The sequence below is a fragment of the Drosophila hydei genome, unplaced genomic scaffold (assembly GCF_003285905.1).
Source record: "Drosophila hydei strain 15085-1641.00,03,60 unplaced genomic scaffold, DhydRS2 tig00008114-arrow-pilon, whole genome shotgun sequence".
In the NCBI taxonomy this organism is placed as follows: domain Eukaryota; kingdom Metazoa; phylum Arthropoda; class Insecta; order Diptera; family Drosophilidae; genus Drosophila; species Drosophila hydei.
The window spans coordinates 4,671,311-4,693,584 of NW_022045827.1; the positions used below are offsets into that span (position 1 = coordinate 4,671,311).

The window sequence follows — 22,274 nt, forward strand, 5'->3', positions numbered from 1 at the left end:
GGAAAACACTTCATGTGCGGTATGAGTTTACCACTTAAGGAAAAGTAGAGTTATATTTAATAACCCATTAACTTCAATCAATAAATATATATTTTAAACAATTATTATTTATATTATTGTATAAATAATACCAAAATAATAAAATATTTTCGGAGAGTAAAAAAATGATTTCTTTGCATAATTAAATGTATAGGGTATTCAACAATCGTGCTTTCACACGTAAAAAGTTTTCCAGTATTTTTTTCTTGTCTCGCTCTTGCTTTGCACTTAATTCAGGACGCTCTTTTGTCTTTTGTTTTCGCATTGCATTTGTAATTGTAAATTTTGTGTAAAATGAAAAAATAAGAGAAAAGAATAACGAAACAAAATATGCAACTGCTTGTTTAGCAGCTAATATTTGTTGAATTTGGCAGCGTCTGTGGCCACAAGCTGTTATCTAAGCCATGCATGCCGCATGCCGCATGCCGCATGCCGCTTGTCTCATGCCACCAGCAGCAGCAGTCAGAGCAGTTCGTAGGAGATTCGCTACAGAAATGGAAATTCGCAAACGAATCCAGACAACTTTGTTGTGTCTTCTGTTGCTTGTAATTTCTTTTTGTTGCTTGCCGCTTGTTTGGCTTGTGGCTGTTGCATATGCCACAATCTGTCGCCCGTCGCCTGCCAGCCCCCTGGCCACCTGCAGTGGCAACGTTTGTTATTTTGTTGCTTTTATGTGGCCAGTGCCACTTTAAACTCTCTGTCTCGTTGCACTTTGATTGTCTGCCCCGCTCAGCAGTGTCAAACACAAGAGCTGCCACAACTACAGCAAGGTGAGCCAGCATATAGCAACTACCTGGCCGGACACAGGTTGCCAAGTTGTCATTGCGTGTCCAGCTGCGAACTGTCCGACATGTTGTTGCACAGCTTTACATTTTGCCCCAAGCTCTGACTTAACCCGCAACATCCTGGCGAAACCAACAGATAAATGCTATAATCACACGGCATATATGAATAATATATATGTTTATATATATATATGTATAGAGTGTGATATGATAAGTATGTATATATTTATATATACTTAGATATATAATTGTGTGTATATCTTTGTGCTGTTGGTTTTTGAGTTGAAAGAGAAGTCTGATTTCAGCGAGCATCCCTCTCATTTCCAGCATTAATTGGTGTACTTCATAAAGCACATCTAATAGAGCGATTCTAGCTACTAAATGCATCAAATTTTGTGCACCTGTGTAATTTATCTAGAGATAATGAAAATTTGTAATCAAAAACTGAATAATTAATTATCAATTTTCAATTTGCATCAGAGGCCAACAACAACAATAACAACAACACATAATATTAGCTAAAATTAGCAATAAAGCACAAATGTTGCATTATTTTCGGGAGCGGGTGGAGCCCTCTTCACCCGTGGGGCGTTTTCGAGCACTGCACTTAATAATCAAAATCATAATCAATAAACAATTTGCATGAACATTAAATAACATTAAAACTTTCAATGCGATTCGCTCGAATGTTATTTGGATGGTTCAATGACTGCATTTGTGATAATAAATATATTTAAACAATGCTGTAGGAAGTGTTGTGCAACACTGGCGGCAGCTGAAATGCAGCAAAAACAGTGCAGAAATCTGTAGCCAACTGCATAATACTCTTTCAGAAATGGCTTGTGTAAATGATATGTCTAGGTTGACACTAGATAGAGCATTTTTGTCTAAGAGTTGAAAATTTATAATTCGTAATTCAACTTTAGACTAGCTTAAGAATAACTAAATTTTTCATTTCTTTTTCTATGAACTATTTACCACGCCCCTAATGGGTGTGTCTATATCTCCTTTGTATTGTACTATAGTATTAGTGGTATTATTAGGAGTTACTAATTCAGGCAGAGAAAGCCAATATGCCCGCTGCGACTTCTTGGACAAGCAGCAGAACGTAGAGGGATAAACGTTAAAGCGTTTACACGCTAAAATATACATTTTGAAAAGCAAGCATAATATTATTTTTTAGTGCAAGGTGTTAACTGTATCTGTGTGTGTGTGTATGTGTATGTGTGGACAGAGCACAGCGGGCGATCCTTGTTGTCGCTGTCGTTGTCCTTGTCGCCGCTGTCGGTTCTCGCCAGCGTTTGCTTAATGTCTTCTTTATTATACGAAATTTATCACCGAAACTGGAAATTGGCCTGCTTGGATGGCTGGCTGACTGGCTGGTCCTTGCTAAGCAAGGACTAAGGCAGAAGCAACCGGAAAGCTTGCACTTTTTTCTGCTGCTTTATTTTTTCTGCAGCGAATGTCGCTACATAAAGTAACTCCCACACACACACACACACACACACACACACAGACACATAGACGTTGCAGTAAAAACATGGCTTATATCCTTTATGGTGACAAAAGCAAACACAGAAGCATACGTAGACACTAAAAGAGACTGTGTGTGAGGCACACAAACACACATATATATACTGTATACACACACTTTTTACACTCCCTCAAGATTAGCAGCACACACACACAGACACATGCATATATGAAATTAATGTGTGGGTTTTGTGCTAATGAACGAAGCGAATGTGTGTGCGTGTGTGTGTGTGTGTGTTTGCTGCGCTGTTTTTGAATTATAGCATAATTTTTACCACAAAAACGGTTGGAAACACTTTTTTTAATGTTTGCCCGTAAATTGTCCAAGCAAATTTATACGCTGTTCACTCTATGCCTGTGCATAAGGACGCGCCGCAACGCCAGCAAAAAAAACTATGCAAATATTTACAAATTTCTTCTATTTCTTTTAAATATTTTTAAAACAAACGATTTTTTACAAAATGTTTTAATTAAATGCGCTAAGCTTTTAATGGAGCGAGCATCAAAGCGTTGTAAATAGTCTCGTTTTTGTTTTGGATTTTCTGTTTTTTAAACTCAAGCCAAAATCTTAAATGCATGGGTTTTTTTTTTTAATTTTCATCTATATAGAATTTTTTTCAAGTGCCGCACAAAAACTATGCAAACTGCGGGCGACCGACCACAAAAGAAAGCTGTATTTGGGGAAATGTTAGAAAATGGGGTTTCGGCTTGACCCCAGGCAAAGAGAACAAAAAAGCAAAGATATATATAACTTTACGCTTGAATTATGAATTTTGTTTTGCTTAACATGCGATTCACAATAAAATGCTTAAATTTTAGAATAAATATAAGTATTGAAAAGTTGAACTGAAAATTATGTATATGTAATAATATAATATATAAATAATAATTTTTAAAGCTTATCAAAAATAATACACTTTAAGGCTATTTTTAATGTTTTATTTTAATTTTTATTAGCAATGAAATTTATAGATGAATTATTAATAAATAAAAAATATTCTGATTAATTAATTTTATTATTAGCCTAATATTTTATTACTATTACTATTGCTATTACTGCATACTTATAAATAATAATAATATAACTTATATTTCAATGTAAGACACTAAACTTTTCTACAGCTATCAGATGAACTATAGAAAGCTACGCGTATTAAAAGTGGGGTCAAAAAAAATGAGGACTTCCTCTACATCCTCTCCAGTGCTGGCCTTCTTTTGAGCTGTATTTCATAATGAATGAACGCAGAAAAAAGTCAAACGTTTTTCAAGTGGGATTTGACGTTTTGCCTAACTTTTAACTTTGCTGTCGTTAGTTTTAGGTCAGAGGTCAGATGCTGTTGCAGTTTTGCTAGCAAAAAGCGACGCATTTATTTTAATTTTTTCATGCCAATTGCCAACTTTGCTGCGAAAGGTTAAAAAAGTGTCAACAATTTAGGCGACCCTTAAAAAAGTTGCTCTAAAATTACACTTTTAATATATGAAACACTTTTTAATAAGCAAATGTGTAAAGACAGCTTTCATATGGAAAGCTATTTTTCAAATAAAAGCTTCTGCGCGCGCTAAAAGCTCATGTACTTCGTGCTTAATGTGCAAAAGTTCTTAGCTGACAAACCAAACCAGCGAAAACGAAAGCTTTTACTATCTCGAACGCATTGCGGTAGCTTCAGGGCCCAAATGGGGCAATTCAGTGAACTTTACCGCTTTAATTAACTTCACAATACTCAAATCGCGTTTTCAGCGAACTTATTTTTCACAATTTTTAAGTACATTTAAGAAAAATACCAAAATCAAGTATTATTTTTATAACTGAGTAAACAACCGAGAATCTCAGTCCGAACTGAATGTGATACTGACAACTGCAGTATCAAAATCATCTGTCATCGATATGTTTAAGGCACTGAATATCGATATGTTCGCGCTAAATGTAATCACGCACACCGCTGGCGCACGTCAATTTGTATACTTGTCGCTCGAATAACGGCTCTTCCCATTTGCCATACTCAATGAGAAAATAATTGTATAAAATGGAGCTGCGTAGCAAATTTAATAAATTGAAAGAGCTGCTAATCAGCGCAGGCGTATATGAAGATGGCATGGAAGTTGAAGAGATGCGTCAAATGGCACAGGCTATGGAAATGTCTGTCTCATCGTACAATGGCGTGGAATATTCGAATCTCGAGCGGGCGCTCCTGGTAAATATTAAAAAGCAAACATATTTAAGAGAGTTTACGAAAAGAAATTTGCACAGGAGAGCGAAATTGATTTCCAAATGATGGTGAACTCCACGATGATCGTGCAACCGGCCACGCCCACGCCCTCCATCGATGTGTTCATCGAAGCGGGCAGCTTTGAACGCGACTGCGAGAGCCCTCCGAGCAATCCCATACACCTTCAGGTGCAGGCTGTGGTGCATCACGAGCTCAACTGGAGTCCGACTCTTGTGAGATCACACAAGCGGGAAACCAACGAACCGGACTGTGGCCTGTACACCAAACGTGCCTGCCAGACTATGGATGCTGAAGCGGACTCGGAGTCATCAAATGTCACGCCCATATCAATAACCAGCGCCGACTCGGGCGTTAGCTGCGAAGAAACGGGCACGCTGTCCAGCTTCAGTGAGAGCTCCACATTGCCCTCAATTGGCGAAATGCCAAGCCGCCTGCTAATCAGCACCAGCAGTGCCGTCGTTTCAGATTTGTCCAGCCTGCCCGTCATAAGCCCCTAATTTATGAACTAACTGCAATTGTCAATCGTTTGCTCAACGATGCCAAAGGATGTGCCTTAATTCAGCTGTGCATGTAAATGATATTTGATTATTCCAACATGTTAATTCATAACTTTTAAGCTAATCCCATTGATCAATTATATGCTGTGCTTTTATTCAGCTAAGAAGCTAAACGAACTAGAGAACATTGACATTGACTGGATTGTTTTCCCGCTGTATCTTCGTCTTGGCTATGGCCTCGCCCACCAGGCGATCTATGCGCTTGCGCATGGCCAGAAAAGGCATCAGATTGACTCGATGGCTGACCAACGTGGCAGAGATATTGGTAAAGTACTCGGTCACCTCGACGGGTCGAGCCAGGAGCACAGTGGGTTTCTTAACAGGCGATTTCGTCAAGCAGATGGATTGCCTCGGTCGCTTGGCCACGCGTGCGCCAATTGTTTTCGCCGGCGAGCTGTTGCCGTTGAGCTTCAGTTTACGTGAACGTGGACGAGCATTTTTAGCGGGTGCAGACAAATATTTGCCTGGAATACGACTGGCCGAACGTAGAGATCGACGACGAGAAGGAGGCGAAAAGTCGCCAGTTAAATTTTCTGCATTTGGGTTAGTCAAAGGGGATTCCTTCAGCCGCTCGCAATCTCGATTTACGAATTCTGTCTCCATTTCTGGCGAGGAATTAGGGGAACGTGTTGCATTGCAATTCTCTTCTGCTGGAGAACTGGACACACTAAAGGTTAACATATCAGGTTTTGTATTGCTGTCCTCGCAATCCATGGCTGCAACCTCAGCTCTCTCTTCAACTTCAGTTGGTTCAGTTTCCATATCTACTTTGGCAGGAGGCGCATTCAAAGGTTGATGTTCGACAATTGACTCCGTTTCGCTTTCCCTAGAATATGTGGTCACTGGATAAGTCCTGTTTGATATACAAATGGCAAACTTACGGAGTGCGCACTATGTAAGAAATATTATTCGACCAATCCTCCTCCTCCTCCGCAGTGCAATTGGAATCCTCTTCGCTAAGATTAGGAAATTTTGTTAATAGAAAGTGAGGAGTCCTTTCAAAAACTCACTCAGCATCACTTTCGTTATCATAAGAAGAATCGGACAGTTCCGAAGAGGGCGAATCAATTGTTTTCTGGTCAGCCACAGAGGTTGGAGCTCCTGCCGTGTTTAATGCTGCTGTCCGATCTGAATGTGCTTCAGGAATTTGTGCTTGGTCATCTGCTTCGCTCAAATCGTCATCGTCCCCAACAATGTGCGGTACATTGGGCAAAAAAGGCCTACAATTGAGTAATTTTTTAAATTTGAAATTATTTCCAAAATTCACTCACATGTTGAATGTAGTTTAAGAGAAAGAAACTCTATTGGCGAAACGTGACAAATTAAACGTTATTTTTAGCCAAGGATTGCCCTAGTGTTGCACAACAAACTAAGCAAATAGTGTGCCAAAACGATATTCTTAGCATTTAGTATTTTTTAAAGATATCCCCACTGTTATGCTCATGCACCAACAGCGCAATGCGTTCAGCTAAGATCGTGGTATTTTTTTAACTGAGCCGAAAATAAGCCGAAAATTTAATATATATGGTCATATTCTAATATTAAAAAATACGTTGATTAAATATAATTATGAATATGAATATATTTTAGTAAAATTCAAATTTAAATATTTTTATAAAATTCTTGACTTATAATAATGAATAATAACTTAATAATTACAAGACAAATAATTAAGAATTATATAAAATATATATAGATATACATGTTATAATAATCCTAACCGTCGCAGTAATCGCACGCCTCACCAGCTTGATCGCACTCGCAATAGATCGCCTCTGGAGCCATATCGGACGCCAGATCATCCTCGCTGAATGTAACGCAACGCACGTTCCGCGGATACTTGACCATGACCAAGGGACGACCGTCGTCATCGGTGAGGCCCACATTATCGCAGCCATCGCCCACATTTTGGCGCTGCAGAGTGTACTTGGTGACGCCGCATAGAACTATCTAAAAAAAAGTTCTGCTTCAGATAAACCTAGCACAGGTGTTGGCTGTTTGCTCACCAGAAACTTCAGAGCCATCAGCGCTAACGCCAGCATTATGTAGAAATATCGCATCAATCCCTGCGAGAACAGGGAGAGGCAGCCAGCCGTGTTGATGGAGTCGATGGTCAGCGTGGGCACTGGCATCCGCTTGGACTGACCGTAATCCTCGTGGCTGACAAACTTCGACACGCAGTTCCGCTTGGAGCAGGCGATGGGCGCCAGCACAACGCGATTGCGCCACGAATTGTTGACCAGCTGCAGGGGCATCCACTCGGCGTTCATCCAATCCTTGTAGTTGTAGACGCCGCAGCACTGCTTCCGCAGCTGCAGTCCGTCCCACAAGAGCTTCCACTCGGGCGACGAGTAATACTCGTCGATGCCGCGCAGCAGCGAGCCCTCCGCCGAGTTTTCCAGGACATCGATGTTATGGTAGAGATTCCACACGGTGCCAAATCCCGAAGTGATCAGCACGCAGGAGTAGAAGAGCCAAACGGAGATCATCAAGCGAACGTTGGGCGTACAGCGCCTCTTCCACAGGCGATTCCACAGCGAGAGGCTGCACAGGAACGTCACGATCAGCTGCGCACCAAAAACGTAGATGTTCACAAGGTAACTCAATAGCAAGCGTTGATCGATGTCCCCCAGGAAGCTGGACAGAATCATTTGATAGATCCCAGTCACGATGATGATCACAAATCCGGTTATAGCCTCGAGTATTAGCAGAAACGCAACATATACAGATGCTTTATGAAAAGGCTGGCGCATTTGATCATCTTTCTCAGATGCTGCTTAGTGTTTTGGGTTTTAGCATCTTTCAAATTGGAAACTTGATTTTCATGTGAAGTGACATTTTTCACACAGCTGAGACAACAAATTGGAACTATTACAAAATATTTATGATATATAAATGAGCAACATAAGCAGTTTTTAAGTAAATCATTTTGAATTTACTTCAAATCAATTAATCAATCAATTAACCGTTTCGTTAACAGCGATTTCTTAATTTCAAATATCCGTTATCGTTGGTGATGTACATTAAAATTAATTTAACAGTCATCAACTGTAAGACTCATAATGGCAACGTAATTTAACAGCCTGCACACTTCGTAACAGCAGCTTAAGTTTTTGATAAGCGGGGTTATAAAACCAAGCTTGACTGTAGCAAAGCAAAATTAGTATTAAACAGACTTCAATCTTATTTGCTCAGTAAGTGTGATTATTGCTTAAGTTTAAGTTTAAGTACTAAATAAAATAATGCTGCTAAGCTCCGTTTCAAATAGCCAAAGCACAATTTTCAAATGACCGTTATCGCTGGCTATGTTAATCAACATTAAGTTTGTTCTCGGCAACTGTTAAACTCAAAATGGCAACTATTTTTGATAATGAGAGCATAAGAGCTGATTTGATTGAAATCAAGATCAAAACCACTAACCGAGTCTTTAGAGATTCTACGATTGTGGTCAATATAAAATCTGTTAAATATAATATAAAAAATTGGTTTCATATAAGCTAATTTCAAATTCTCTTCTGTAGCTACTTCTGTTAAGTAACATTTTGTTGACTGTTAAACTCAGAATGAACCACTGAACTTATCTTGCACCAACTATGCAACACTGCTTTAAGCTTTAGATAAGGGGGTCATAAAAGCCGGCTTGACCGAAGCAGAGCTGAACAAAGACAGATTTAAAATTGAACGCATTATATTTAATTAAAAACATTTGAGTCATTGAGTGAGCAGCAAAATGTTTCCTGCGCTTTGTGGAGCTTTATTGATTTTGGCTTTTAAGCCCAGCGCGTTTGCTAACGAGAAATTCCAATACGAAATCAAAGAATTTTCCGTGCCGCTGGATCACTTTAGTTTTCTGAGCAATGAGAGCTTCAACATACGTTATCTATGCAACGACTCCTACGTGGACAAAAGCAACTTAGAGCCACCAATATTCTTCTACACGGGCAACGAGGGCGACATCGAGTGGTTCGCGCAGAACAGCGGCTTCGTCTGGGAGCTGGCGGCCAAGCAGCGGGCGCTGGTTGTCTTTGCGGAGCATCGCTACTACGGCAAATCAATGCCGTATGGCGCCGACACCTTTAATACCAGCAAGCCGGAGCATTTGGCCTACTTCACCGTGGAGCAGACGCTGGAGGATTACGCCCAACTGATCACCTATCTGCGCAATGGAAAACGTTTGCCTGTGGTGGCATTTGGTGGCTCCTATGGTGGCATGCTGGCGGCCTGGTTTCGCATGAAGTATCCGCATATTGTGGTTGGCGCACTGGCCGCCTCGGCGCCCATACTTCAGTTTTCCGGGCTGACGCCGTGCGATATCTTCAACAAGATAACCACCTCGGTGTTTGCGACCGCTTACAATGCCAACTGCAGCGTCAACATAGGCAAGTCCTGGAAGGCCTTCGAGTCGATGGCGGCCACAGATGCCGGCAAGAAGCAGCTGGGCGACATCTTTCACGTGTGCAACGCCATCAAGAACGCCGATGATCTGAAGAACTTTATGGATTACCTCGAGGAGGTCTACGGCAACCTGGCCATGGCGAACTATCCCTACAACTCCACATTTCTGTCGCCGCTACCCGCCAATCCTGTGCGCCAGCTTTGCTTTTATCTAAAGGATCTGCATCAGAACGATACGGATCTGGTGGCCAGCATGGCCAGCGCATTGGCTGTCTATACGAATTACACAGGCAGCACCAAGTGCCTGGACTACAACGACTCGAACGCTGGCGCCAACTATGACAGCAAGGGCTGGGACATACAGAGCTGCAATCAAATGGTCATGCCAATGTGTGCCAACAGCAGCGACACCATGTTCCGCACCAGCAACTGGGACTTCAAGGAGGTCTCGGACAAGTGCTACAAGCAGTTCCATATCACGCCCAAGGCCTACGACATCGTGCTGCGCTATGGTGGCCGAGATCTGGAGGCGGCTAGCAACATCATCTTCAGCAATGGCCTGCTCGATCCCTGGAGCGGCGGCGGCGTCCTGAGTGCACCAAACAACCAAATTCATGTCATCATTTTGCCAGAGGGTGCCCACCACCTGGATCTGCGCCAGAGCAATCCCTTGGATCCGGCCTCAGTAACGAGCGCACGTCAGAAGGAGGCGGAGATCATAGCGCAATGGATAAGCCATTTTTAAGCAACAGATTTCGAGTGTAATTTGAATTCTTAATTAATTTGCAATAAAAACAATGATTGAGCCTTATTTTTAAATATTTCTTTAATATATATGCATAAAGGTACAGTTGTTCACAAGAAAGGAAATCTTAAAATTTACAGAAGCAGCAAAAACACACAAAAAATTTAACATTTAAATCAACTTATAAACAAATACATAGTAGTATATATATATCGTGTAAACTTAATAAATAAATATATGCTTTTCTTCAATAACTGCGCTCCAAGGCATTAAATAATAGAAAGAAAATATATAGTATTATTAATAAGGCAAATAGAATAATCTTTATCAAAAAATATTAACAAAAAGTTTGATTTCTTTTTTTTTTTAACTGGATGGAGAGATAACCTGTTCCATTACTATTTCAACATTTTTCGTTTTTTTTTTTCAATTTTTTCATACGCATTTTGATAATTATTTATTTAAGAAATTTTTTTTTAATTTGGTTTAGCACCGGCATAGGACACTTGCTTCGTTTTGCGCCTTTCGCGCACGCTTCTCCAGACCTGGAGCAGAGGGGGCCACAGCTAGTGGACATGTTTTTCGATTTGTCTATGGTACGAATTTTGGAAATGAGTTTCAGGAATGCTTTGAGGTTACAGAGAGCCTTGGCTGCGGGATGGTTATTTGAAGATTCTGCAGCAACACCTGTGGCGGGTGCTCAAAGGCGCAGACCGCTGCTCAAGAGCCGTGGGAGAGAGCTTGGCTCAAGGCAGCGTTTATCTCCGGGCAGCCTCTGGCCATCTAGTGTCCAGAGTGCAAAGCCAAAGTCAAGACGCAGCCTCAGCAGCTGCCACATCCTGAGTTTGGGAGATGAATGCGACAGCCAACTGCAGGCATAGTTCGACCTTCGATTCACACTCTGGACAATTTGGTCTATGTGGGTCATGGTTTGTCTTAAAGGTTGTCCGCTAGCTGGGCCGCACGAATATGTTCCACGATATTCGCCCGGCCACGCCCACCACAGCTCCGGCCTGTAGAGCCGTGCGCTACTCGTTGCATATTTTCGTGTGTGCGTATTTTTTTGCTTTCGTTTTCTTTATCAGCTTAGTTTTTATATACAAAATGTTGGGCATTATAATTTTGGGCATAGGTTATATAGTATATATATATATAAATGTTTGCTGTGCAAATATATATGTATAATGTATATATCGTTAATATATGTTTTGTTTTTCTTGTAAAAGTATTTCGTTATGTGTCGTTAGTTTTTTCTTTTCTTTTTTTCATCAAGTGTTTCTTGCTATATGCTCGTCGAGTAGGTTGTTCAGTATATATTTTATATATATATATATCAATATCTTAGCTGTACATATTTATTTCGGCCTGTTTCAACTGTCTAGCTACCAAGAATAATATACATACATTTTTATTTCATTTTTTGGAAAATTACAAAAATTTACATGACTTAACACACTCGATCGGGCTGGAGGATCGGTTGTCTTATATCTTGTACAAGAATTTTGTTTACAAACATTTTTGCTTACATACAATATTATTTTCTTCATTATTTTTATGTTTTTATCTTTTCGGTTGTTTTTTTTTGTTGTCTGTTTTTTCTCTTTTCAATGTGTAAAGGCATATTCGTATTGTTGTGGGGGATGGGGTGGGATTGGGGGTAGTGGGATTCTATGATCTAATTATATTTGGGAGTGTGGGGCGGGACGTGTTTTGGCCCTGAATTTATTGCACTAATCCAATGACAACAACAAGAACTGTTTACGTTGGCGGCGGGCCATGCGGATAGGAGAGCATGGGCTCCAGACTCCGGGCGAAGGTGTTGGAGAACATGCAGGTATAGTCCTCACCGTGGGGCACCAGTGTTGCCACACCTAAAAGCAGCAGCATGAGCGCCTGTATGGGCAGCGAGGCACGTGCAACGCGCCCGAGGAATCGTGCACCTCGAGCCAGAACCGTGGTATTGATGACATCGCCATCGGCAGCATCGCCATCGCTGCGACTGTGAATGGCAATAGATTAGTACAGATATAGAAATAACCATATAGCAGCTATATAGGAAACATGCTAGACATATCTAGGATACATATATATCTATATATCAAGTGCCAACTAGCAAGAGTATTTGTACTTGTGCATGGTTTTTGCTTGAAAATAAATCAAATTGTACGGGAAAAGAAACTAAACTACTGGAAAATGGAAAAATTAAACAAATTTTCTATTGAATATTTACTTTGCATTTTCTGTGTTGGGTGCGGCGGCCTGCATAGAAGAGGTTGATAATGTAGTATTATCCAAAAGCTAGATATGCCATACAAATATAAAGGAAAAAGAAATAAAAAAATCAAATTAAATTAAATCAAATTTGTAAATCAATTTTTCACACTTCTCGCATCGAGCCAATTTGGTTCTTGAATATTTCACTTACTTTGGTGCGCTTACAAAATTAAAAATATTTGAACTTTTTTTTTCGGGACAAATTGAATTTGAATTGGAATTTGAATTGAATGAGCAATCGTTGCACTTACCTCGCTTGACAACAATTGCAGCGGCACGCCCAGGTTGTCGCCCTCGTAGCCGAGCACGGCGCCCAGCTTGACGATGTAGATGCCGGAGAGACGACGCAGGGATTGCAGACGCAGGCGGAGATCGGTTAGCCTGGAAAGTGTTCTAGAATATTTAAAACATTTGCTGGCGGCTCTTAGATTTGTCAGTTTTGATGAAGTGTTAGAATGGGCGGACGAATCAAATTTTGAGTACCAGAAAGAAAAAACACAAATCAAAAACGCAAACAAAAAAAACAGCAACACAAAAGTTAAGCAAAAAAAAAAATTAAAAGCAAAACTAATTGGTCGAACTAATTATAATATGTGAACTAGCTAAAACGGCAGCCAAAAGCTACGTGAGAGAAAGAGTAGGAAAGAGGGTATATGTGTGTGGCCAAAAGGACAGGTGTTCCGGGAACATTTTTAGTACAATTTTGAGATGGTATTTGAAGTGTTTGAAACTTGGAATAAATTATGTAAACAGGCGTGGCATATGAAATAACAAGCCAAGCCTTTGGCATATCAAAAAACATATCAAAAAAGCCAATTATAAAATTAATTAAATTATAAATATTGATGAGTTGAGAAGTACAAATAAAATGTCTTTCAAAATTTAGAATTTTTTTCTGCAAATATTTGACATTTTTTCCTTTGCCTTTTTTAAGCATTCAAATATTGATTTAAAATTTCAACAATTTAATTTCTTTTAAATTTAAATGTCGGCTTTCTATATGCCATATAAGAGCAAGATATTTGTTTAGTAAATTTACTAAATCTTATGCTAACTAATAAATTAAAGGAAGGAAAAGGCGTTGCTACTGTTTACACATAATAATGTAAAATATTAAAAATACATAAATAGAATATTAAATTAGGACTACACAAGAGAAAAGTAGAAGAAACTAAAAGCTAAATTAAAATGCCGCCCAACTAGCTCTTTATCAAACGCTTGGCCCCGCAGCTCCTCTACGCACATCGATCTATTTAGCAGAAACGGCACCCACGCATTCAGTTCGTTCCGCCCTCGGCACTGGCGCACGCTGGACTTACCTTTCGTAGGTGTGCTGGGACTGCTCCTCGGAGCCCTCGACGGCGCGCAGCAGCTGATCGGCTGCATCCTGCAGGCTGACAACACGCGGCTCACAGCGCTCCAGTTCGGCGCGCAGGTCCTTGAACTTGTTGAACTTGGCCTCGAGCACGCTGCGCTCCTCCGTTAGATCCACCGGCTCGGAGGCCTTGATGGTCTTCTCGGTACGCTGCAGCCAGTCGACCAGCTCATCGATGGTCTGATGGAATTCGCTGTTGCCCATCAGCGCCGTCTGGAGCAGACCCTGCCATTTGGTGGCATTGATGCACACATTATTCCAGCGCTCGTTGTCCGCTTCGAGACGGGAGCGCAGCTGTCGCGCCTTCTCCGTGTCCATGGTGTGCGTGGCCAGATGGTCGCCGACCACATTCAGCGACGAGATGATCGACTTGTGACTCTCCAGATCCAGCAGGAACTCGCGATGATCCTGCGTCACATCTTCCAGCAGCTCAATGTTCGAAGGCGGGCTCGTTTGCGACTTCTGTGTGCTCTCGGCGAACTGCAGCCACTGCTCCAAGCGCCACAGATCGTTGTCGATCTGCTGCCAATTGCGCTGCGTGCAGAGCGGACACGTTAGCCGGCCGACCTCGCTGTGTGGGCAATAGAATAAGTCACGATTAGTCTAGCTGTACAGAGAGTTTGAGTTGCTTAATGAGCGAGTGTAAGCTTGCTGCGTGTCCTCAAACCGAGCAAATTCAGCCGAGTTCCAGGCAAGCTCCAAGCTCGTTTCTTCACTGTGCTCCGCCCTGGAGACTGGCAGCCCATCGAGGGAAGGCAACGCCAGCTTTTGTCTGGCGGATGAACACACAGAACACAGAACAGCGGGCGCACAGCAGGAGCTTGCCTGGTCATGTTATGGCGGTTAGTGCACAGGTAGAGGTAGAGGTAGAGGTGGAGGTGGAGGTAAAGGTAGAGAGTTACGTTAACACTTACTGTATGCATGTGTATTTGTAGGCAGCAGGTAGCAGGCACCTGCTGGCCGCAGAGCCATCATGAATGCGCAGGTTCAAGTGAAGCAGTTGGAAATGTGTGTGTGTGAGACGTAGCAGTGTGTGTGTGTGTGTAAGTGAGCGAGACATAAAGCAATAAAACATTTTGTTAGCCATATAACCATATAAATAGACCCAAACACAATTAACAGAAAATAGATAGAGGATAGTGGACTGAACTAGATAATCGAACGGGAAATATTTGATTTGTATGAAAATCCAAGTTCCTTGATAAGCAAACTCTAATCAGAAATTTAGGGTTTAAAGCAGAATTATTCAGAACTAAAGAAAAAGTTGGAAATTCGATTTTTGTTGAATAAAATATGAAGTTTTTTAAATATGCTAGATTCTGTTTACATTTATATTTTTATATATATTTTTCCTATAATTCATTCAAGTAAGTTCCCACTGAGCTCTGCGATTTCATAGAAATGAATAAAAAAATAATAAATTTAAAATGAATTATAATTAATTTACAATTATTATATGTACAGCTTGAAAATTGACAATTCATTGAATTTGAAGTAGAAATGGAAAAACTAATCTTGCTTTGTACTGAGTTCAATTAGAAGCGTGGATAGAAGCCGCTTGCCAAACTGGACCCAGATCACAAATGGAACCTTAGTTCAAACAGTTTTTAATTGGCTAATCCCTGGACGCAACTTGCTAACCAGAGCCGATAATAGCCTCGAATAGTATAAAAGCGGATATAACGGGGAACAATCTACAGAGCACAGCAGTTTGCAAGTATATATATTATTAGTTAAAGGAATTACCACTAGTAGAGATATAAATAGAGAGAGAGAGAGAGAGAGATATGGATAGATAGGAGACTGCTTAGCTTACCTTGCATTTTGATCGTGCTGTTGGCGCGCCTTCCACTGCGATTGCAGCGTCTCGAAGCGCAGCGCCAGCTCTGACACGACTTCCACTTGGGCAGCTTCGTTGTCCGCCTGGCATTCGGTTAGCAGCAGATGACTGAGATGCTTGACCAGCTCCGTGGACGACTGGGCATTGCCAAGCAGCTTGGCAATCTTCTGTGGACCCGGCTTGCGCGTCTTGTCCACAATGGTGCGCTGCAGCTCCTCCAGATTGTTCTGGCACTCGACCACCGCCGTCTGCAGCTCCATGATGTACGCATCCTTGGCCGTAATGGACGTTTCCCGCTGCAGCTGGGCCTGGCGCAGCTTACGCTGGGACAGTGTATTCACTTGGACACTGGCATGCGTCTCGTTGACGGGCAACGCAGCCGCTGCCGCGGCCGCAGCTCCATCTCTGGCCCGAGCTAGCCAAGTCATCTTCCGCGTCGTGAGAGTCGTCTGCACCGTCTGCCAGAGCGTTGTATATTCGGCAATCAGTTTGATCAGATGCTTCAGCTGCGAGGGCTGCTGCTTGGAGCGTACTTCGGCCTCCTTGCCGAGGGCATTGGCCTGCTCCACTTGCTGCTCGGCCTGCTGCAGCTTACGCTCCAGTCCGTCCAAGCGCTGCAGCACAGCCTTCGGGTCCATGGCAACGCTCTGATCCTCAGCGCTGGGCACCTGTTCGAGGGCCTTTTGTATGTTCGCCAGCGACTTGGTCAGCTCGCCATGAGCCGTGTTGAAGTCACGCATCAGCTTGGCGTCCTTGTCAATGGCGTCCAGCTGGGCGTGGCAGCGCGGCGTCAACAGACGCCACTTGCTCAACATCACCTTGGTGGGCATCGTCAGCTTTTGTATGTTCTCGGGCTCCACGCCGGGACTCATTGTGAGCCGGGCATAGGTCTGCTCCAGCTTGCGCAGATTAACGGACTCCGCCTCGAGCTCCTCCAGCTTGTCGCGCAGCGCCTGCTGTCGCTCCTCCAGCTTTTGCTTGCTCGCGTATTTCTGTTCGCGCTCAAACACCAAGAGCTGGGCCTCCTGCTTGGCCAGCCAACTCTTCTGCTCGGTGGTCAGCTTGATGAGCTCCTGCAGTGAGTTCCATGTGTCCAGTATGCGAGCCTTGCGCTGCGCCGACTGGCTGCACACGTTCTTCCAGCGCTGCTCCAGATTCTGGGCGGAGGAGGCCAGGCCCGTGGTGTTCACCTGGGTGCGCCAGCTGTCGGCATCGTTGAGCAGCATTTCGACCAGGTTAAGCACCTCGCCGACATTGCTGCTGTGGTTCTCAATCGAGCGCTGGATTTTCTCGTGTTCACTCAGCTTGGCCTTGATCACGTTGGGCGTGTAGCTATCAAAGCTGAGCGGCTTGTCCAGCTGTGACTCCACCTCGAACAGCCAAGTGCGGATGAGCGCGATGCGCTCCTCCAGGCGCAGCAGCGTCTGCTTCAGCTCGCCAATCTTTGTGGCGCGCTGTTTGCACATGAACTTGAGTCGATTCCAACGATCGATCAGCGCATCGCCCTGCTGCTGCACCTGTGTGCGCACCTGCTGCGCCTGGGGCGTGGCATCTGCATAGAGCGCCTGCAGCTCTCGACTCGTCGAGAGCAGCCACTCGCGCTCCTTGTCGCGCAGCTGCAGCTCACCATTGATTTGCTGCTCCAGCTGTTTGGCTGCCTGTTCGGGATTGGCAATGGCAGCCACGTCTCCGTCTCGTTCCACACGCTCCTCGAGGTCGCGCAGCCACTGCGAGATGCGTGCATAGCGCGCTTGGTAGTTGGAGAGCAGCGACAGGCGCTCCTCGATGCCATTGATGAGCACAGCCAGCTGATAGTCGAGATCGGCGTGCTGCTGAGAGAGCAGGAAACTGCGCTGGCGTATGGCCTTAATGTCGTGCGGACTTATGCACTCCTTGAGCTCCTCCTGGCTGACCGTTAGGCTCTCCAGCGTGGGCGTCTGCGCGCCCAGCTGGACACGTTGCGCTCGGAGAGCAGCCAGACGCTGCTCGATTTCGGCGGGTGTTGTGGGCAGTGCATCGCCAGAGCTGCTGTCCAGCAGCTGCTGCGCCTTGGCGAACTCCGTCTGCAATTGCTGCACGCGCTGCTCGTACGAGTCCGCGAGCTGCTTGATGCGCTTGAGGAAGTTTTGCCAGGTCTCGAGTGCGGCGCGCAGATTGCTAATGCGCTGATTGATGCTCGCCTGTTCCATGCGCATGGCGGTGGCCAGCGCGTCGTCGCAGTACTTCAGCAGCTGCTGCTGTTGCGCCTTCAGCGCTGCGCTCTGCTGTTCGCCGCGCGCCAGCTGCAGCAGCAAAGCATCGAGTCGCGCCTTCAGGTGCGGCACGCGCTTCAAGTGAATGTAGCGCAGCTGCAGAGCATTGCGCTCCGCCTCGCGCTGCCGCAGCCAATCCAATAGCGCTGCCAGCTGCTGGCGATACGCGTTCCAGCCGCTCACCCGACGCTCGAGCTCGTCGTTGCGCTGCATTATGCGCGAGAGCGTCTCGTTGTGCAGATTGGTCAGCGCCTTGTACTGCTCCGATAGCTCCGATTCGAGTGGCGTCTCAGCCAAGACGCTCTGCTGTGAGATGAGCAGATTCTGGTGTATGGCACACAGCTGCTGCTGCTCGCGCAGGCTGCTGTAGTCCTCGGGTATGGCGCAGGCCAGGAAGGACTGCACGTGCTGCAGGTACTGGCGCCACAGGCGCAGTGCCTCCGAGCTGTTCTGTGTGCGGGCCAGGCGCGTGGACAGGCGATGGTACTCCTGGAACGTATCCTGGAATATCTTCTGCCACATGGCCAGCACCTCCAGGATGCTGTCGTCGGCCACGGCAGCGGCCACGGGGCTCGCCAGCTCATTGTTGTTCTCCTGGCGCTCGCGCAGCTGACGCAGCTGCTCCTCGGTGCGTGCCAACGTCTGCAGATGGGCACGCAAGGCTGCCAACTGCTCCTCGCTCTCCTTGGGCGTCTTTGGCTCGCCACGCGTTATGTCCTACAACGAGATTTATTATTAGTAACAGGTTCCACTAAGCTGGTGTGTGTGTTGGCAACGTTTTGTGCATGACTAATTGGCCTGACCCTAATAAGCGCTCTCCAGTTACAGTTGGCCATGCACGGCTTCACAATGGGCCAACAGCAAGCTAAGAACTTTAAAGGCATGCACGACTGTTAGCTGCGCTATGCAACTGACTCGTGCATAGCAAAGGCCAACAAACAATCTACCACGTTCGTAACTCCATTTACAGGGCATGCGAAACGTGGCAACTCTTTCCGCCAACTGGCAATGACCTCATGCTAACAAAGCTCACGCGCAGTGCAACGTTGTCTGGACGGCACAACACCTGAAGAGTGCGGGCGCAGGTGGCGACGGTGGCATGTGTGGCATGTAAATTTCAAATGGCTGCACAGTGGTGCGAGCAACAGCAAACAGCAGGCGCAACATGATTTCCTATGACAGCTGCCCAGCTTACATATTTATAGAAAGGGGCGTGGTCAATAAAAATTAAATATGCCCGCACTCAAACCAAAAATTTACGCCCTGTTCACAATCAATAATGACCACTGTCGGCACATATATATATACATATATATATATATATATCCATATAGACATGGGGGCAGCGAAAGTTTTTCAACTTTTAACCCACTTAAAATAGCATGTCCTTCATATTGTATTAGCAACAACAACAACAAGTGTCCGCCTCGTTGTTGTTGTCAACGCTGTGGGAATTTCCGCACGCTAAGCTCCAACCCTATGCTAATCATCATCAGCGGCTCTCCAATCGATAGATAGTTGCCACTCGGTTCAGTTGGCGGCTTGCACTCACCTGCTGCACATTGTTGAAGTAAACCTTGGCCTGTGTCACCTCCTTGTCGAGCTCCTTGCGCTCCTTGTCCTGCGTCTCGGCCACATTCGCCAGCGTCGTGATGGCATCCTTGCACTCGGCCAAGCGCTGACCCAGCGCGTCCAGCTCACCCTGCATCAGCGAGGAGGCATCCAGACCCACATCGGCAGCTATTTTGGCCACAATATCGCGCAGCTCCAGCAGACGATCGTTCTGTGTGCTAAGATTCTCTTGGCAGACCTAAAGCAAAATCAGTTCGAAATTGGAAATATATTTTAAAAACGTGTCTAGTTGCTGTGCTAACTATATTTAAATAGTTATTGAAATGCATTTCAAACAGTTTTTTTTTAATTCAAGAGAGTCTTCTTAGACTTAGCTCATTTCATTTCTTTTTTTCATTAAAAAAATTTCAAATAAATAATGCAACTAGAAATTTAACAAATTTCTCATATTCTTAAAGTGTTTCTATTATCAATAATACGACCCTAATTTGTGTTTCTTCTGCCAACTATTAAATCTCTTTTATATCTTTCAACTAGCTTTTCTGCTAGAGCAATTCTTAGCTCTTGGTTTTCCCTTCAACATAAATACCCCAACCCAAAGACTATTTCAGTCCCAAGTTATTTCTTTGCATTTAGAAGCACTATAAACGCATCTCATAAGATGTCTTTGTCTATTTCAGTTGCAATGCAAATGTCATTGATATATATATTTATATATACATATCACGATCAAAGTACATTTAGCTTAAGCCGGCTGGGCTTGGCAGTTAGCCCTAGTTAAGAGCTCGCCGCATGCTGCTTATCAAGCGAGCGCCTTGTCTCGTGCTCGTTCTAATTGCATTTCTATTTCTAATTAATGTGTCGGACAAGAGCAACGAGTGAGTGCTCACTGCAGTCTTAATTTCGATTTCAATTTCAATTTCAATTTAGAAAAGAGGTCACCCGCAGGGCGCAACACCAGCTATTTAAATATATATAAAAAAAAACGCGCACGCATTAAGTAATTTAAAGAGCACGCGTCCGGCCCTACCGCGTGCCCTATGATATCATCTGTGAAATATTTTGGCTTTATCACAAAAAAAAACAAGAGAAAAAAACTCGAAACTTTGTAATCGCTGTGCAGTTGACATTGAGACTCTAAAGCACAGATTTAAGAAAATATTTTCATATTTATCTACAGCTTCGGACACGCTCAAGGCGTGTATTCTAGCAATCTCATAGGCAAATACACACACATAAATATATTTATATATAGGTATGCCTACGGCTATGGCTATGCCGATGCCTTCCTATAATTTCGTGTATTTGTATTTCTTATTGAGCGAACAGATAAAGCAGCTATATAAACACAGAGCTTACGCTTTTGGGTTGATAAACTTCGCCATGTGAAGTGACAGTTGGGTCTATATGCCAAGCCACCAAAATAATTACAGCGCTTCGTGGTCTGGCCTCTATAATGACCCTAATGATCAATAAACACACATAAATAACAAAACTATGCGTTAATATTTAAAGCAAATAAAACGAAAATCAAAACGCAGACCAAGACAGCATTTTATGTTTATCTACAGAATGACGAAGATTTAATGCTCTAACAAATTTGTTGTTTACATAAATTAGATGCAGATAAGAGATATTTTGGCTATTATTTGAGAAGATCTAAGAGATATTTTGGCTATTATTTGAGAAGATCTAAGATGTTTTTTATATAAGCTTGGAGCTATTTGGTGTAGAAGTAGATGAATAAAATTGCATCTTGATATATGGATATACACATGTATGTATTTATGTATATATGATATATATCATATTCCGTAGTATCTATCATTAGAGTCCATATGAGCTATAACCACTTTTTGGACTGCCTGAACGTTTGTCTTTCCCTATTTTTGTGTCAAACAAAATAATTTATGACACAAACAACCAATATACACCTTCACACACATGTGCCTAAGTATCTACACACACACACTCACACATGCCCACATGAAAGTTAGCTCACTGGCAGCCAATTTCCATGTGCTCTGTTACAGGCGATTACAGTGACGCGCCCGAAAATTGATTGGGCTGCGCGTTACGGCTGAAAATCAATGTAATTACAGCCCGGTCCGGTCCAAGTGTGTATCGCAATTAAACGTTGTCGACGTCGTTGCTTGCCGCCAAAAAAAAAAAAAAAAAAAAAAAAAAAAACAAATGGAACGGCAACTGCAAACAGAACCCCACTACAACTAGCATTTACAACAATTACGAGTCACTTACCTTGGCATGTTGCATGGTTTCCAAGGGTTGCTCCAAGGACTTGACGCTGTCCATTTGCTGTTCAATGCAGCTCTTGACCGCTGCTGAGGCGTTGCGATACTTGTCCCAGAGCTCAACGGCTCGCTGGTAGCGTGTGCAGAGCTGTTGCAGATTCTCGGTGGTATCATTCCACGCGACTACCGCATCCTGTACGGACGATTCAATTTGTTCCACAATCTGTACATCACAGCTTTCGATCAACGGCTTGGCGGCGCCCTTAAGCTCGTCCAGCAGCTGCTCTCGGCTGTGCAGATCGCCGGCAAGACCCTGAGCGTGAGGTGTGAATAGAGCGAAAGCGCCAAAAAAAATAAATCAAATTACATTAATGAAAACGCTCGGAGCAACAATTCACGCGATACGCGCGCGATTCGAAGTTTTAAC

The 22,274-nt window shown here is 43.6% G+C and overlaps 5 protein-coding genes across 16 annotated transcripts in view; 2 read left to right on the forward strand and 3 right to left on the reverse strand.

The window, feature by feature from the left end:
• The first annotated feature begins 4,306 nt into the window (after positions 1 to 4,306).
• On the forward strand, positions 4,307 to 5,166 carry LOC111599463. The gene is made up of 2 exons (XM_023315133.2): positions 4,307 to 4,549; positions 4,606 to 5,166. The coding sequence occupies exons 1-2, from the start codon at positions 4,382 to 4,384 to the stop codon at positions 5,080 to 5,082; spliced, it is 645 nt and encodes a 214-aa protein (XP_023170901.1). The 5' UTR covers positions 4,307 to 4,381; the 3' UTR covers positions 5,083 to 5,166.
• A 93-nt stretch (positions 5,167 to 5,259) lies between these two features.
• Positions 5,260 to 6,515, reverse strand: LOC111599462. Its single transcript, XM_023315132.2, has 4 exons — positions 6,414 to 6,515; positions 6,153 to 6,362; positions 6,024 to 6,098; positions 5,260 to 5,968 (listed from the first exon to the last, which is right to left on the reverse strand). Coding segments are annotated over exons 1-4 (996 nt in total). The 5' UTR covers positions 6,416 to 6,515.
• Positions 6,516 to 6,858: 343 nt separating this feature from the next.
• On the reverse strand, positions 6,859 to 7,979 carry LOC111599448. Its single transcript, XM_023315104.2, has 2 exons — positions 7,149 to 7,979; positions 6,859 to 7,092 (listed from the first exon to the last, which is right to left on the reverse strand). Exons 1-2 carry the CDS (start codon positions 7,893 to 7,895, stop codon positions 6,859 to 6,861), a joined length of 981 nt encoding a protein of 326 aa, XP_023170872.2. The 5' UTR covers positions 7,896 to 7,979.
• Positions 7,980 to 8,758: 779 nt separating this feature from the next.
• Positions 8,759 to 10,451, forward strand: LOC111599458 (lysosomal Pro-X carboxypeptidase). Its single transcript, XM_023315126.2, has one exon. The coding sequence runs from the start codon at positions 8,873 to 8,875 to the stop codon at positions 10,280 to 10,282; it is 1,410 nt and encodes a 469-aa protein (XP_023170894.2). The 5' UTR covers positions 8,759 to 8,872; the 3' UTR covers positions 10,283 to 10,451.
• Positions 10,452 to 11,854: 1,403 nt separating this feature from the next.
• The window catches only part of LOC111599449 (nesprin-1), a 130,831-nt gene continuing 120,411 nt past the window's right edge, over positions 11,855 to 22,274 (reverse strand). For 7 of the 12 annotated variants that reach the window (XM_030224349.1, XM_030224350.1, XM_030224347.1 and 4 more), the window contains 8 exons: positions 21,855 to 22,160; positions 19,576 to 19,833; positions 15,748 to 18,740; positions 14,846 to 14,884; positions 13,876 to 14,502; positions 12,808 to 12,949; positions 12,513 to 12,580; positions 11,855 to 12,281 (listed from right to left, as the gene is read on the reverse strand). In XM_030224349.1, coding sequence (XP_030080209.1) covers positions 12,041 to 12,281; positions 12,513 to 12,580; positions 12,808 to 12,949; positions 13,876 to 14,502; positions 14,846 to 14,884; positions 15,748 to 18,740; positions 19,576 to 19,833; positions 21,855 to 22,160 — 4,674 coding nt within the window. In that variant the 3' untranslated portion in view covers positions 11,855 to 12,040. Of the gene's footprint in view, positions 12,282 to 12,512; positions 12,581 to 12,807; positions 12,950 to 13,875; positions 14,503 to 14,845; positions 14,885 to 15,472; positions 15,626 to 15,747; positions 18,741 to 19,575; positions 19,834 to 21,854; positions 22,161 to 22,274 lie in introns of those variants that run through there. The other 5 variants (XM_030224343.1, XM_030224355.1, XM_030224345.1 and 2 more) reach the window with 5 other exon arrangements.

Excerpts from the sequence above, each read along its gene's own strand:
- LOC111599463 (XM_023315133.2), top strand. The coding sequence starts at position 4,382 with ATGGAGCTGCGTAGCAAATTTAATAAATTGAAAGAGCTGCTAATCAGC. Across the intron at positions 4,550-4,605 it reads ATCTCGAGCGGGCGCTCCTG|GAGAGCGAAATTGATTTCCA; the intron begins GTAAATATTAAA and ends AAATTTGCACAG.
- LOC111599462 (XM_023315132.2), bottom strand. Across the intron at positions 6,099-6,152 it reads GATAACGAAAGTGATGCTGA|CGAAGAGGATTCCAATTGCA; the intron begins GTGAGTTTTTGA and ends TCCTAATCTTAG. Across the intron at positions 5,969-6,023 it reads TCTTACATAGTGCGCACTCC|GGAAAGCGAAACGGAGTCAA; the intron begins GTAAGTTTGCCA and ends CACATATTCTAG.
- LOC111599448 (XM_023315104.2), bottom strand. The coding sequence starts at position 7,895 with ATGCGCCAGCCTTTTCATAAAGCATCTGTATATGTTGCGTTTCTGCTA. Across the intron at positions 7,093-7,148 it reads TGATGGCTCTGAAGTTTCTG|ATAGTTCTATGCGGCGTCAC; the intron begins GTGAGCAAACAG and ends ACTTTTTTTTAG.
- LOC111599458 (XM_023315126.2), top strand. The coding sequence starts at position 8,873 with ATGTTTCCTGCGCTTTGTGGAGCTTTATTGATTTTGGCTTTTAAGCCC.